The 14,005-nt window shown below is 42.4% G+C and overlaps 1 protein-coding gene across 1 annotated transcript in view; it reads right to left on the bottom strand.

Moving 5' to 3' along the window:
* Nucleotides 1-240: 240 nt before the first annotated feature.
* The window catches only part of LOC129355440 (potassium voltage-gated channel subfamily H member 8-like), a 28,301-nt gene continuing 14,536 nt past the window's right edge, over nt 241-14,005 (bottom strand). Inside the window, 8 exon segments of the mRNA XM_055025024.1 lie at nt 241-455; nt 458-644; nt 646-1,017; nt 1,632-1,684; nt 1,780-1,889; nt 4,760-5,034; nt 10,210-10,424; nt 12,872-13,121. Coding sequence (XP_054880999.1) covers nt 385-455; nt 458-644; nt 646-1,017; nt 1,632-1,684; nt 1,780-1,889; nt 4,760-5,034; nt 10,210-10,424; nt 12,872-13,121 — 1,533 coding nt within the window. The 3' untranslated portion in view covers nt 241-384.

The following is a 14,005-nucleotide window of genomic DNA, read 5'->3' as shown; positions in this document are numbered from 1 at the left end:
GGTTTTGAATCCAGTTCACATTCAGATTCTACTTGCTGAACTGCACCATCAGGCAGTCGTAGTGACACCATTCCAGACAAAAATAGTTAAAATAAATCATTGAAAGCCCAAACTTAACAAAGAGGAGCATCTGTAAAGTTAATAATTCAAACCTGAGGGAGGGAACAACCTTTACTTTCTCAGATTCCCAGAATTCCCCTAATTTGTTTCTAAAATCAGTGAAGTGCCAAACGAATGAAGTAAAACTGCTTGGCAAGTTTATTATCAGATTTTCATACAGAGTGCTCATGAGAAAAACATATTTACACGGTAACATGGCAAACTTCAGGCAGACTGTTCATCATGCAGTAAGTCGTGTCGCTTCAGATCTGATTTAAAGTCCCGTCACACTGATGGCCGTCCCTCATCGACGAAGCTGAGCTGCACGTCATGCAGGTTCAGGATGGGCATCTGGAGTTTGTTGTCGCCATGCTGGAGGTTTGGAGAAAGGGCTGGATGTGTGAGTGGGCTCCTGCTGGGAGGGTCAGGGTCTGCAGCTTGGTGCCAGGTTCTGATAAATCTACCAGGAGGGGAGTGGTGACCGATGGGAGAGAGGGGATAGAGGATGAAAGGCAGGGGTGCGACACAGCGGCGTGCTCATGAGGGGGAGCTGTTGAGCGAAGGGGGAGCTGAGCGATGAGAGAGCGGGGGATCGGGGTGGGTCTGCTGGGAGGTCGGGGGAGGGGAGATGATTAGGGAGCAACGGAGGGGATCAAACTGCCCCTGGAATTCGGCGCCTGTGTTCAGCCGTGGAGAGTGGAGGTCAGCTTCGTTTTGTCTGTCCGGTGGATCCGCCGGAGGCTGTTGGGTTAAAACTGTGGGGCCTGGCGAGCAGCAGCGAGGGGACACGCTGGGGGGCGGAGTCACAGTGCAGGGCATCAGCAGCATGGACGAATTGTGGAAGAGAGGCTTGAGGAGGCGGGTCATTTCCTGCAGCTCCTGACTCACAGCTGTTACCTGGCGTGAGAGGACGCACATCTGGGGAAAGAGATGAGAGATGGAGGAGGAACACTGCAAGTTGTTGAGCATTTGTGCAAAAATCACTGGCCAATTAATGAGGTCAGACAGCAACGGTATGATTTATTAGGATTTCATTCTAATCTGCATGACAAAAAACACAATCTTACCAAATATTTGGTCTAGTTTCGAGTACAAATATCTGCACACTTGAAATGAAAATAAATTAGTACACTTTCTATTTACTCAGATGATCTTAGTGTGACTTTGAAATGAGTCTAATATGTGAAACATGCAGGGTCTCGAGGGCTGCAGTCCTGCAACTTTTAGATGTGCTTTGCTGAACCACACCTGAATAAAATTAGGTCGTTAGCAAGGCTCTGGAGAACTGATCTACACAAGGAGGAGGTAATTAAGCCATTTCATTCCAGCGTTTTGTACCTGTGGCACATCCAAAAACTGCAGGACTGCAGCCCTCCAGGACTGGAGTTTATCACATTCATCCCTGAGGAATACACAAACCTGCTCATTAAAAGTTTCTGGACACTTGAATGAATTAAAAATAAAGTAAAAATCTATGCTTCTTTGTGTAAAAATGCATCACAGAAATTTACTACATGGGGGAACAAATTTACCTCATGTTTTAGCTTTTCAATAGTCTCCATGGTGTCGCCTCCATCCTGTGCTCCTGGGCGGACATCACAGTGCGTTAAAACAGGAAGTTATTGAACGCAGATCGACCCATTTGCTGCTTTTTGTAATAACGTTTGTGCAAAGTGTCACCTGGAGTGGTCAAGTCAGGGCTGGGGAGAAAACTCTGCGTCGCACTGGGAGAAAAGTCAAACCTCTGAGCCGAGCTGGTGTGGTTTTCAGTCTCAATCCCATCCACAAACCTGAAGATTCACAGCAAAACAGAGCTGGAGTCATCTCAAACTTGATTTAAATAACTTTGATGCAGTAAGACAGAAGTTCCACATGGGGGCAGCAGATCATTTGAGACAAACGACACACTGCATTTGACTAGAATCGAGATGTACCTTATTAAGGCAAAAAAGACGCTTAGTCTCTACAGCAGACGAAAAAAAGAAACACTAATTAGATTTAGCACCAGACTTGATAGAGAGTAGAGGGTCGTCATTAGTGCTGTAGAGATGCTGTAATAATAAACCAATCCCACAGAGCTCTATTAAAGTTCTAATTAGAGATCTAATTGAAGCACAGCCAGAGACTATCAGCAAACATTTCAATTAAAATTTTTTCTCTCGACTTGATTCATGATTTAATCCACTGCCTCTCCTAATGGCGGACTCAAAACAGCTTCTCCTCATGGCTGCAAAAGCAACGCCCATCCCTCTGAGAGCAGAAATAGCCTCAGTCAATTTATGCCAATGAGACAGTTTGCAGAAAAAGGTGACAGTGCTAATAGTGGCACCGTTATTGTCTGTGCAAAACATTGTGTCCGAGTCCTGGGGGATTTCTGATGAGCAGCATTTATAGTTGTGCATAAAATTATTTAATCCCCAAACAGAATTTATGTATAAAGTAGGCGTTTTGCAAATAAGATGCAGTTTCAGGAGCAATAAATGGTTTTATTGGCTCCATAATCTGTATTTGGGGTAAAACACATCGAATACCTGCAAAACTGCTTGTTTTGTTTTGTTGCATGTGTGACGGAGGAGCCGTCAGGAGTTACAATGCATGTGTAAAATGAAAGAGTTTACACATGCATTGACACACACAATCCCTAACTTACTGTTTGTTGCAGCTAAAAACCGACGCGGTTCATCGTGGGTGAACACGCGGTGTTCCCGCTGATCTGTCATTTTCAGTCTCAAACATTTTCCCGGTTTCATTTTCAACTGGCTTTATTGTTTCCAGATTGTGGCGCACCTGGAGCGAGTTGCGTGATTTGGTGACGTCATCAGAACCTACCGCGTGTTTGCTGTTAAATTGATTATTGTACTTTTTGGATTACAAGTTTATTTTTTTCTTATTATTATTAGTTATTTTGTATACTTTAATAATTTCTTTGCGTTAGAAGTAATTGCTTAGTTTTTGTTTTGTTTTCTTAATTGGACTTTGTGGGCGGAGCCTGTGGCTTTAAAAGCAGGGCTCTGCGCCGCACAAGAGTCTAGTCTGCTGCTAGACTCTGGAGAGTCACACTGGAGGTGAAACACTCTGAATGAAGGTACTGATGTTTCGATTTTAACCTGCCTTGGACGTCTTTGTTCACTGCATTAATAAATTTCACTTTGGTTACCCAAGTCATAAGAGCACTCTTTCACACGTTAAATATGTGGTGATATAATTCTCTAAAACATTCAGAGAAGAGGTCACAAACTGGACAAAGATTTCTCAGGAATCCTTTGGTTACAAACACCTGGCTGACTGTTAAAGACTTGTATCAAGAAATAAACACACACAGGACATGGCAAAGCTTGAAGGATTTTATGCTTGAACTCCAAGCCTTTCACCACTGTTTTCCCAAAAAGCACAAGAAAACTCTGCTCCAATTTGCTAACAATTACATCAATAAGCCAAAAAGAAACTGAAACTTATCAGCTTCAAGATGAAGCTTATGCTGAAAAGAACATTGTGTCCATTTGGAGGATGAGTGATGATGGGTCTGCTCTGGTTCTGCTGATACTATGCAGCCATCCAATTGAAGTTGATAAGCTAATGATACTTCTTGTCTGCGGTGGCTGAAACTGATGGTGGAGGTGCAGAAACCTCTAATATTTTCATCACCTGGGTGATTAAGGTGATTAAGGAAACTAACTCTTCAATTTAGTTTCCTCTACCAGAGACTGGGGGTTTGAAGATTTAGTTGATTCTTAGCTGTTCCTTGGACTTTAGTCTAACCCAGGGGTGGGGACTCCTGATCCTCGAGGGCCAGTCTCCTGCATCTTTTAGATGTAGCTCGACTTGAACACACATGAGTCAAATATCGAGGTCATTAGCAGGACTCTGCAGAACCTGACTGCATTTGGAAGGTGATTCAGCTATTGGCTTCAGGTGTGTTGGATCAGGGAGACATCCAAGAGTTGCAGGACACTGGCCCTGGAGGACCAGGACTGCCCACACCTGGTCTAACCATTAGACATGGATTCCATGTATGTACTTAGTTTCCCAGATGACATCCAGGTCATGGCCAGAAAAGTATCGTTCCTGCTTCCTGATGTGGTCTGAGAGCGCGGTGCCACTGTGGAGTCCAGGTTAAACAAAAAGCCACTGAGACTTCTCAAGTCTTTACAAAAGAAGAAACACTTCAGGATCCTGAAAACATTGTAGCCTTACAATCTGCCTCTACTTTTTTTAAAAAAATCTCAAAGCCAGAGACTTCCTGCCCCTGCCTAAAAATGCATCATGACAAGGAGAGCTTTTCTGAGATATTGTCCAGCTGTCAAAAGATGGAAGGTCAGAGGTCGTGCTCAGCGACAGCAGATGATGGACTGTTGGAGAGAAGCAGCACACACCTGCATGACAATTACCAGCCAGACTTCCATATATCTGCAGACCTGAAGTGTGTCTGAGTGGCCTAGATTCACAATCCGTCTTCTGGGGTTTATGAATGGGTTTATTTCCATGCTAGACAGGATGCGACTGTAAAACAGTAAGATGTATGCAAAGGTACCCATTCTTTGCATTTTTAAAACGTACAATGAAAACATTCATGAAAGAATTTCTAGGTGACTGAATCCTATTAACCCATATCAACGCCGGGGTGAAGTTCAACAGAGATTGAAGTTAATCGGCTCCTTACCGAGGGCTGAGGTCCGGCTGCAGGCAGCTGAAGCTCACCACAGGGATCTGCAGGCTGGAGGGTCGAGCCGGCTCACTTATCGGCCTGAAAGGTCGCGGCGGTAGCAGCGGGGAACGCAGCGGGGAACGCAGTGGAGAGCGGAGACCTCGGCCCAACCTCCCCAAGGAAGAGATCTTCGGCAGAGGAGAGTGTTCCCCCTCAGACCCGGACCCCTCTTCGTCCTCCTTGATGGAGGGGAGTTTCTTCACAAGGCCTCCGTTGCTCTCATTGTCTGTCTGGATGGAGCAAATCGTAAATTGGAGAGATGTTCTTGTCCTCTGTTCTAAAACGAATTCTCATGTTCTTAACAACTTACAGCTGCTGTTCGACAACCTATTTTGTTTAGTTATGAAAAAGCAAGAGTAATGACCAACTTAATATAAAGAAACCAAAAACACTGCATGCAAAACAATGCTTAATTGTGCTGAGAGAGCTATAACAAGATGCATTGCAGTTATTACATTTGTTTACTCTTTGTTCTTTTCATAGAAACTACTCGAGCTACGAAGAAGTGCGAGGAAGAGACACTGGCTGCAAGTATTTTAAACACTCACTGCCAGATCGGAAACACTAAACTGTAAGTTTTTCCTGAAACGGTCTCTTTCTTTGGTACACAGTGTTATGTTTTTTTCATTCATTATTTGCTCCTTAACAGTAATGATCTCATATTTTTGAAATCTCTAATGTCTCTGATTATGGTTGCTGTAATTTCCCTTTTTAATCAGGAGGGGGTGCAGCTGAGTTGCTAAAAGTAAAAGTGAAAGGAAACGAAACCATTCACAAGAGCAGCATTAGCGCTGATGTCCATTCAGCTTACAGACAGCACTGCAAAGAAGCATCTCCATTCAAAATCAAGCAGGCATGGAAATTGTTTGAGTTCTTAAGATGAGAAATGTGAACGGCCTTGTTTAGTTTGTAAATCCCAACAAGTTGCATTAAAGCAGACCTGCAGTCAGCATGTTGCAACATGCAGACATGTTTTTTTTTTTATTTTGGAGGGGGTTGTGCACGTTTTCTCTCAAAGCTGATTAAAACACAGCTCTCATTCTTCCCTTCACTCTTTATCCATCTCCCTCTGCTACCCTTCTCGCATCCTCTGTTTGCCGTTTTCTCCATCCAGTTCTTGGCTCACATGCCCGACTGGTATTTATAGATCACAGAGGTTTAATTTTAGCAGAGGTTTGCCTCTGGAGGAGCAGTTGGGGGAAGGGGGGTGACTGAGTGAAGAAGGGACTGTTTAGAATCAAGTGTCTGTTTATGTGAGAGCAGCACGTGCCATCTTAAACCGCAGCGTGCCAACACAATAATGCATGTTTTCAGGTGTAAACGCATGCATTCTGCGAGGGTAATCATGCACGGTGACATGCAGACACCGTGCATCCTTTTCTTTTCTGAGCTGAAATATGGCCAGGAGCAGTTGTGGATTCCACACTGAGGATGAACTTTTCGTCTTTGTGCAAAGACTAATCTGCTGGGCTTCGCTGTGTCGGTCTGTGAAATGTAATGTGGGATTCTCTGCACAGTCACATCGTGGCCGCTGCAGTGGCATAATGTTAATAATTAAATCTCAAGGTGAAGCTTGAGGTAAGGGGAAGGGGTGAGGTTAAGCCTTCAGGAGAAGAGTCTAATAGATCTAGACGCGGTGAAGACACGGCTGTGACTGTGTGTGGTGGCATGTGAATGCAAATAGCGAGTTTCTCCCTCTTTTCCTCCCCTGCCACTTCCCTTCATTCCTGATGTTCTATCATCTTGTCTCCATCTGGTTGGTGCTCTATTTTTATCCAGTTAGGGATGACCCTGTCCCTCCCCCACCCATCTGACGGCGCTATTTTTAGTCTCTCATCGTGGTCGATTGAGGATGCACCACTGAATTCCCTGCACGTGCAAATATATGTTGCATGTAATATGCTTACTCCTTTGTAGGCAATTTCCCCTTTTTCTAATTTTTTGTCACCCAGATTTTAAGATCATAACATTTGAACTTTATCAAATGAAACGTTATGCAGTTGTGATTTTATCGTAATACTTTAAATAAATCGCAAAACAAAGATTTTCAATGCAGCCGGGCTTCATGTAGCACAGCTTGAATGAAATTAGAGGACTGACCGCACTCTCAAGCAGACATGAAGCTGAAGTCAGGAGATCAGCTCAGCTGGCATAAAGACGGGCAATGAGTGGAAGGAGCATCAGGGCAGAAAAGAGTTGGGTGAATAACCTCCACCTGGCTGCTGGTTGTGGCTGCAGCTCGGTTTGCAAGCTTCTAGTTCATGTTCTCGGTTTATATTCATTAAAATTGCCGCACAAAATGGTGCATCTAAAATTTGCTTTATTTGTTCAAGTTCTGGATGTGTCTCCACCTTCTAGCGCTGAAAGTTCAATACTTTGCACACAGTCTATTAATGTTCCTCAAATGGACTAAATCGTTTGCTATGTTAATCAGAAAAAAGCAATGTCAGCCCCTTTAAGCATTTTGCATGCAGAAAACTTCATACTTCAAGTTTCTTGTATCGGATCCTTGCATTCTGAGCGTTGCTTTGTTCTGGCTGGCAGTGTTTCAGAATAAGAGCTGCTCCTGTCGATGTGCAGGTTTTTTTTTTTTTTTTTTTTAATTAAAGCCATCTCTTGCTCTCCACCTGCTTACCTCCTGGCTCCACAAATCCAAAACTGCAGTTGCACCTGTGAGATTATGATTTCTGAAATTAAACAGCATCGTCTGTACACAAAATAAAACTGCCAATACCTTACATAACATCTCTCTAAGTTTATGAATTGTACAGAAGTTTCTCTTCTGGTGAATCGTTTTCAGCATTTTGGAAGTGGTTATCCACCTTCTTTTACCGCAGATTTTCCTTCCACTCAACTTTTCATTAATATCTCTACAACCAGCACTCTGTCAACCTCTGTAATATCAAAGTCTGTGTGCCAAGAATCCATATCAAATTAGTTTCACAGATGCAAAATCACTTCTTAGTGATATTTCTGTTCATTGAGAATGCACTTGCTCTTCTGAGGTGAAAACATAAACCTCGGAACATGATGCGGTGATATTTTAATCCTTCAGCTAAGGATGCACATTTCCCTCTTTCTTGATGCTTCCCTGGAATCACTGCTCTGATTAACATGTTTACTCACAGAGAAAATGTGACCTAGCTGTTTCCAACAGAAGCTGGTCATTCATGTGTAGGCTACAGCTGAGATCCGATGCTAGATTCCCAGCATCTGAATCCGCAGCTCGGGTCTGTCATCTGCTGGCGGCCTCTCAAGCAGAAGCCGTGGATTCCTCTGCTCACCCCCACACTCACAGACCAGATGGCTAATCCTTCTCAACTGCAAAGGCATTGTGTAAAAAAAAAAAAAAAAAAAAAATGGAGGAAGAGGAGTTTGTAGATTAGGAAAGTCTAAGATAGCGAGCGGAGGTAGAAAAATAAACGCTGATCAAATATCTCCAGTTGGGCAAAAGTGGGATCTGGATGTTAGATGTAAAGAGCGGAGAGTCGTCAAATGCCACTATTAGTGAGAAAATCTGTTTCTTTTTCACAAATGAAACGTGAAACACCTTCCCAGGAGAAGAAGGCCAACCAACATTACTGCAGGGAGCATCAGCATTTGATCCAGGAGGTCACAGATGAACCCTGCAGACCTCATTCGACCCCTGACTGAAGTCATATAAGCTATAATTTTGTGACCTTAATCTAAAGCACACTTGGATTATGCAAAAATGAAGGTTTTGGAGCACCTTCAATTGTGGTTGGACTCTACCACTCGTGTGTATTTTCTGAATTTGTGCTGCTTTTGTCCCTCTATATTGATTTATGCTTTTAAGTCTGTACTCAGTGACCGCTTGAAAACGAAGTCAAATTCTTTATTTGTGAACCTAATCTGGCCAGTAAAGCAAATCCTAACCGTGAAATTCATTTGAGACGATTAGCTTGACATTCTGGAAAGAGGAGTGGGCTAAAAATGCTCCACATCACTTTTTTAAATTAAGTATTTAATTTATTCAACTTAAACATTTAAGTGTGACTCCAAAAAGCAAAAACAGCAGAAATCTCTGCGGTGATTTAAGGCGCAATCAACAATCAGCTAACAAAAAAAAAAAAGCATTAAGAGTAATTTGGATCACTGTAATTTAGCTGGTGGAAAAAACACTATGAATTTACTGATTAAAATGAAAGCAGGCTGTTAAAAGCTCTTGATAGCAGCAGGTGGATGAACGGTACCCAGAAAGAGCAAATGAAATGGTAACCGGAAAGTCGGTTGTCTTCGCAGTTCCAAACAAATCTTCTGACGTTTCAGCATCTGATGAGACACAAGAGAGCGTGTCGAACGAGGAGACAGCTGCTCGGCAGAGGTGGAACATGCTGAGGGATTTTATACTCTGTCTGGCTGAAGATGATTTTTCTCCTGCGTTTCTGAGGAGATGAGCGCATGTTTTAGCTTGAAGATTTCATCAAGTTTATTTGTGTAGAACATTTCAGCAGAAAGGCGGTGCAAAGTGCTTTATGTCATAAGAACAATAAGATAAACAAAAGTCGAGGTTCTCCACGTTATAAAGACCACAGAAGTCAATGTACATTATTGGGAATCTTTTCATTCTGGTTCTGTTTGTTGCAAATTATTAGTGTGTAATGTTTTTCAATCTTTTTATAATTAAACCTCTTTTGTTGTTTATGCTAGTCTTTTGAGGCTATGTCTCCACCAACTCTATAAAATGGATTTAGATCTGGACTTTGACTGGGCCGTTCCATTCACCTCAGTCTCAGTCTTCAACTTGGCTAGACCTTTTTTCTATGTTGAATGCTATCCCCACAGCATGATGCTGCCTCCATCGGGTTTCACCACAGAGCACTTTACATTTAGGCCAAAAAGGTTGCTTTTGGGCTCATCACCAGTTTTTCTTCAAACTTGTCACAAACTGCAAAAAGCACTTCTTTTTGCTTGCCACTCTTCATTGTTCCAGCAAAAAACGGTGCAGCATCAGACTGAGAGCCGACCAGAAAGTAGCAGCAGCTTTGAGAGAGTCTTTGAAACTTTCAATCAAAACTCAAGAAGGATTACTGGAAGGTCTTCCCTACCGGAAGCAAGATGTAGCGATATGAGTAATGGCTTGTGCACATAACCACTCTGCACACTGTGTGGGATGTTGTGATTCATTTTTCAATCTCTAACCCAGAAATTTGACCTCAAGCCATTCTAGGAGCGAAAGTCATCCTTACCTCAACCGAAAACTTCTCATTTCTGAGTTTAATTGGAAATGTGGCCCTTATTTTGACGACATCATATTTTGCTTAAGAGCTCAGTGGCTATTACCTCGCTTGTGCTGCACCCCTAACCAATCAAAATGCTGGTAATCATCTCAGAGCAGTCCTAATTTATTTTATTTTTCTGCTGACAGCGACTTGCGGCTGTACCTCGGTGCTGTGTCCCTCTCGCAGGTTGTACGTGAGGTCGTGCTGGATCTCAGTGATGAACTTTTGGGCGTAGTCGGGGTAGAGGCAGAGCACCTCGCGGAGCCCTTTGAGGCTGATGTACTGCAGGTCGCAGTAAGTGAGGGCCTTCACGCAGGCGTTGGTCTTAATCACCTCCTCCTGGGTGAGGCAGTCGGAGCCGATCAGGTCACCCCGACCTTAGAGGGAGAGACACAGAGACTTGAAGGCGAGTGTGAAAAAAAACTGTCTGAGAAAATCTTTTCTTTTTTCCCACTGATGTTGTCTGGTAGCACTAGGTGTGTTGTGGTTTTTAAAGCGTGCATGGCATTAAGAATACAGCAATGATCCCAACAAATATTGAATGATTAATGCCTTCTAAAGTTTTTGCAGTTTGCCACATAAAAGCCATAAATTTTAATGCATATTATCTGAATCTTGTAAAGAAGAAGGATCATTTCAACAGTGAACAGAATAAATGCCATGTTGCCATGTTATATGTGGAGAATTTGAAATACGAGCAAATCTGTAAGTGTTCACAGCCTTGAACTAATACCACGGCGAATAACTTTTTGATTCAGTTTTGGCATTCGCCGCTGTTTCTCTGGAGTCTGTCAGAATCGCACATTTTAAACACGCTGCTGTTAGGAAGGATGTGCAAGTCCTTAGACTATGAGACCATCCTTCCTCCAGATGTTTTAATTCTCTCTTAACTTTCCCTTTCTTGAAGATTGGTGTTCAACTATGAAAATGAACAAATCTAATCTCTCTTCATCTTCCTTGCACACACCAGAGGCCTTTAGGTAAAAAAAAAAAACCCTGATTGGTGCTGATGAGTTGTATTTGCAGGGGTGAGGAACAACATTAGTTTAGAAACCTTGTTTAGAAAGTCTTGTCATGATTCCATGACTGCCAGATTTACTCATTAGGTGACTTCCAAGAGATTTGTCTGGTTTTTATTTGTACAAAACTTTCAAAGCCTTGACTGACTGGAAAGCAAAGCGGCCCGGTGTTACTAGTTGTTGTTTCTGCCTCCTTCCTTTGTGCACCGTTTCCACCTGCGCCGCAAAGCCGAAGTGGCACTGCCAAAGCCGCTCAGTGCTCACATGGTTATGTAAGGGAGAACAACAGGGAAGAAAAATAGCACATGCATTTCCTAATTCTCCTTTTGCACAGGAGAGAGTGTCGTGCGTCTGTTTGTGTTTCTGGGAAAATGCACAAGGAGGAGGAGCAGGAAGAGCTCAGCGCTGCTGTTTTAATATCCACATGCCGGCGCACGAGCATCAAACTAATGAGCACGGCATCTATCCTCTGTGGGCAGCGCTCATTTTATTATTTACAGCGGTTAGGCCTTTGGTTTAAAAAGCTGCGTTGCTAATTTTCAGTCGGTGCTGAACTGTTTCCAGTTTGGGATTCTCATGTGTTTCTGTATTCTGTTTTATCCTTGTTCTGTGGACGGGAAGGAAGGAGTGTCAGCGTTCACGTTGCGGGACATGACCCTGGAGAGGCTCTTTTATCTGGAGGAGTAATACTGACACACGTCTGAGGCTTTTCAACAAAGGGAGAAAGTGAAGCTTTTTTTTTTCTCTTCACTCAATATTTTCTCTGGTTATGAATCTCTTTTATCTTTTTGAATTACAGGTCACACTTCTGCTACCAATTTCTTAACTTTTTGCTTTTTTTGTCATGTTTTAGTTCAGCAAACTAATTTTTAAGGTTGAACTTCAAAAAGCAGTTTTCAAATGATGATTCCATTTTTTGGGAAAAACAGCCATACTACCCAGTCTGACCCTGTGAAGAAACACAAGCGCCCCTCTAGTTAAGCCAAAAGCTGGAATTGTTTGTTGTTTTTTGTTAGTTTTTTAAATTTTATTTCAGTTAGAATTCAAGAGATTACTAAAACAGCACTTGTCTCACAACATGAAGAAGGCAGAAAGCTCAGAAAGCGAAACTCTGGAACTCAGAAATCTGTTTGGACCGGAGCTGGATTTGCAAACGGGAATTCGTTTTCCAGCGTTGACCCCTGAAACCAATATTTAGAGTTTAACCAGTGTCTGAAAGTGGGTTTAAATTTCACATTCATGCAGTTTACAGTTTATCAAGACCTCAGGGCTCTGTTAACCGTCTCAGTGAAACGCCATCTTCCACCTGATGGGGCGTGAATTGTTTTTCCAGAGGGGCAGCTTAATACAAACATTGCAGCCGTTTTGTGAATAATGAACCTGGGCTTGATTAGGTTCTGACTCTCTGTAAAACATCAAATGATCCATAACTTCATAAGTGCTTAATGGCTTCTTTTTCTCATATGTCCTGTTTACAGGTTGCAATAACCATTCAGAAACGTCAGTCAGAACCGTGTTCATAGTGGTTTTTATTCTTAGATAATTGGACTCTTCTTCTTCTCGATGATGCAGCATTCGTGAGGTTTTCTTAAGCCAAGCTGGTTTTTGAGTCACCTTCCTACCGGAATCTAGGAGGGCTTCTTTGGTTTGGACTCCTTAACAAAAAAGGCCTTCAAGATTCAGGTGGAAAAATGGCTCCGTCTGGTATGCACCAAATCTTATGGGCTTACCAACGACTGATGAATCCTGGAGCTAACATGGACACAAGCCTTTAATGACTGTCACTGTAGAACGGTTTCATTTACCCAGAATGGCCAGAACGGTGTTATCCTTCAGAACCTCCATAGATCCTGAGCAGACAAAGTATATCGCCTGCAGGGCGTCGCCCTGGCGGATGAGGAACTCTCCTGGAGCACTGAAGGAGGTCTTGATGATGAGCGACAGGGACCGGAGACACCCCCTGCTGGCCGACTCAAACAGCGGCAGCTGCAGCAGCTCTTTATTCAAGTGCATGGCTATGTCAGCTCTCAGCTCGTCTGGGAAGTCCTTCAGTAGCTGCGGAGAAATTCAGGAGAAAACCGTCACTACATGGGCCACACCCAAGTCTTTACTTTGCTTCGAGTCGTCTTCTCTTTGTGCTTCGTTCTCTGACCGTTGTTGTGTAGGATGGGGGAAGTAGCAGGCCAAATTAAACCTTTCACCTTCCCACATATTCACAACTGATACATACATCTAACAAACAGCTACGCGTCGTCTTCACAATTGCAAAAATGCTGGTGAGTGCCTACTGAAGAGAGAATTGAAAAGGACCAGATTTTTTACTTTTTGTTGTTGTTTTTTTTTGCTTTATGTTGCCTCACAACAATGCTTCAAATCATAAAATTCATTTTTGTATCAAATTAAAATAACCTGAGTAAAACTAAATGTCTTTTTAAAATAATTTCTACTTAAGTTAATAGGCAAAAGATCTCCAGAATCTGTAGAAATTGGTTGATTTGGATAGAAAAATCACAATTTAAATCAAGTTATCTTTGCTTTATATTAAAATTAGTTTGATCTGCAAAGTTTAAATGTGACATGAAGAAAAGAAAAGAAAAAAAATGTAAGACAAATTCTCCTTACATTTAAGTAAAATTGAATCTATGCAAGCAAGTCTGCTTACCATTATGTTAACATTTGTTTTTTTAAAAGATTATCTAGATTTTAATTCTAGAAGTTCTAGTCTGAACTTCCTGTCTGTTCATTAATCTGTTAAATTAAGAGTCACTCCAGCGTGATGGGAGCCAAAATACAACCCAAATCCTCCCTGTCCACTGAAAGGAGGCCTCAGATCAGAATAATCCTATTGCTACATGCAAAGTCAATCAAATGAAAATGTTTTGCACTTTATTATACAGGTTTGAAGTGATTGCTGGACATTTGACCTTTTCAAACAGCTT

Source organism: Poeciliopsis prolifica, unplaced genomic scaffold (assembly GCF_027474105.1).
Source record: "Poeciliopsis prolifica strain line A6 unplaced genomic scaffold, Auburn_PproV2 SCAFFOLD135, whole genome shotgun sequence".
NCBI classification, from domain to species: domain Eukaryota; kingdom Metazoa; phylum Chordata; class Actinopteri; order Cyprinodontiformes; family Poeciliidae; genus Poeciliopsis; species Poeciliopsis prolifica.
Note: the sequence above shows the minus strand (reverse complement) of the source record. Positions and strands in the feature narration are given on the sequence as shown.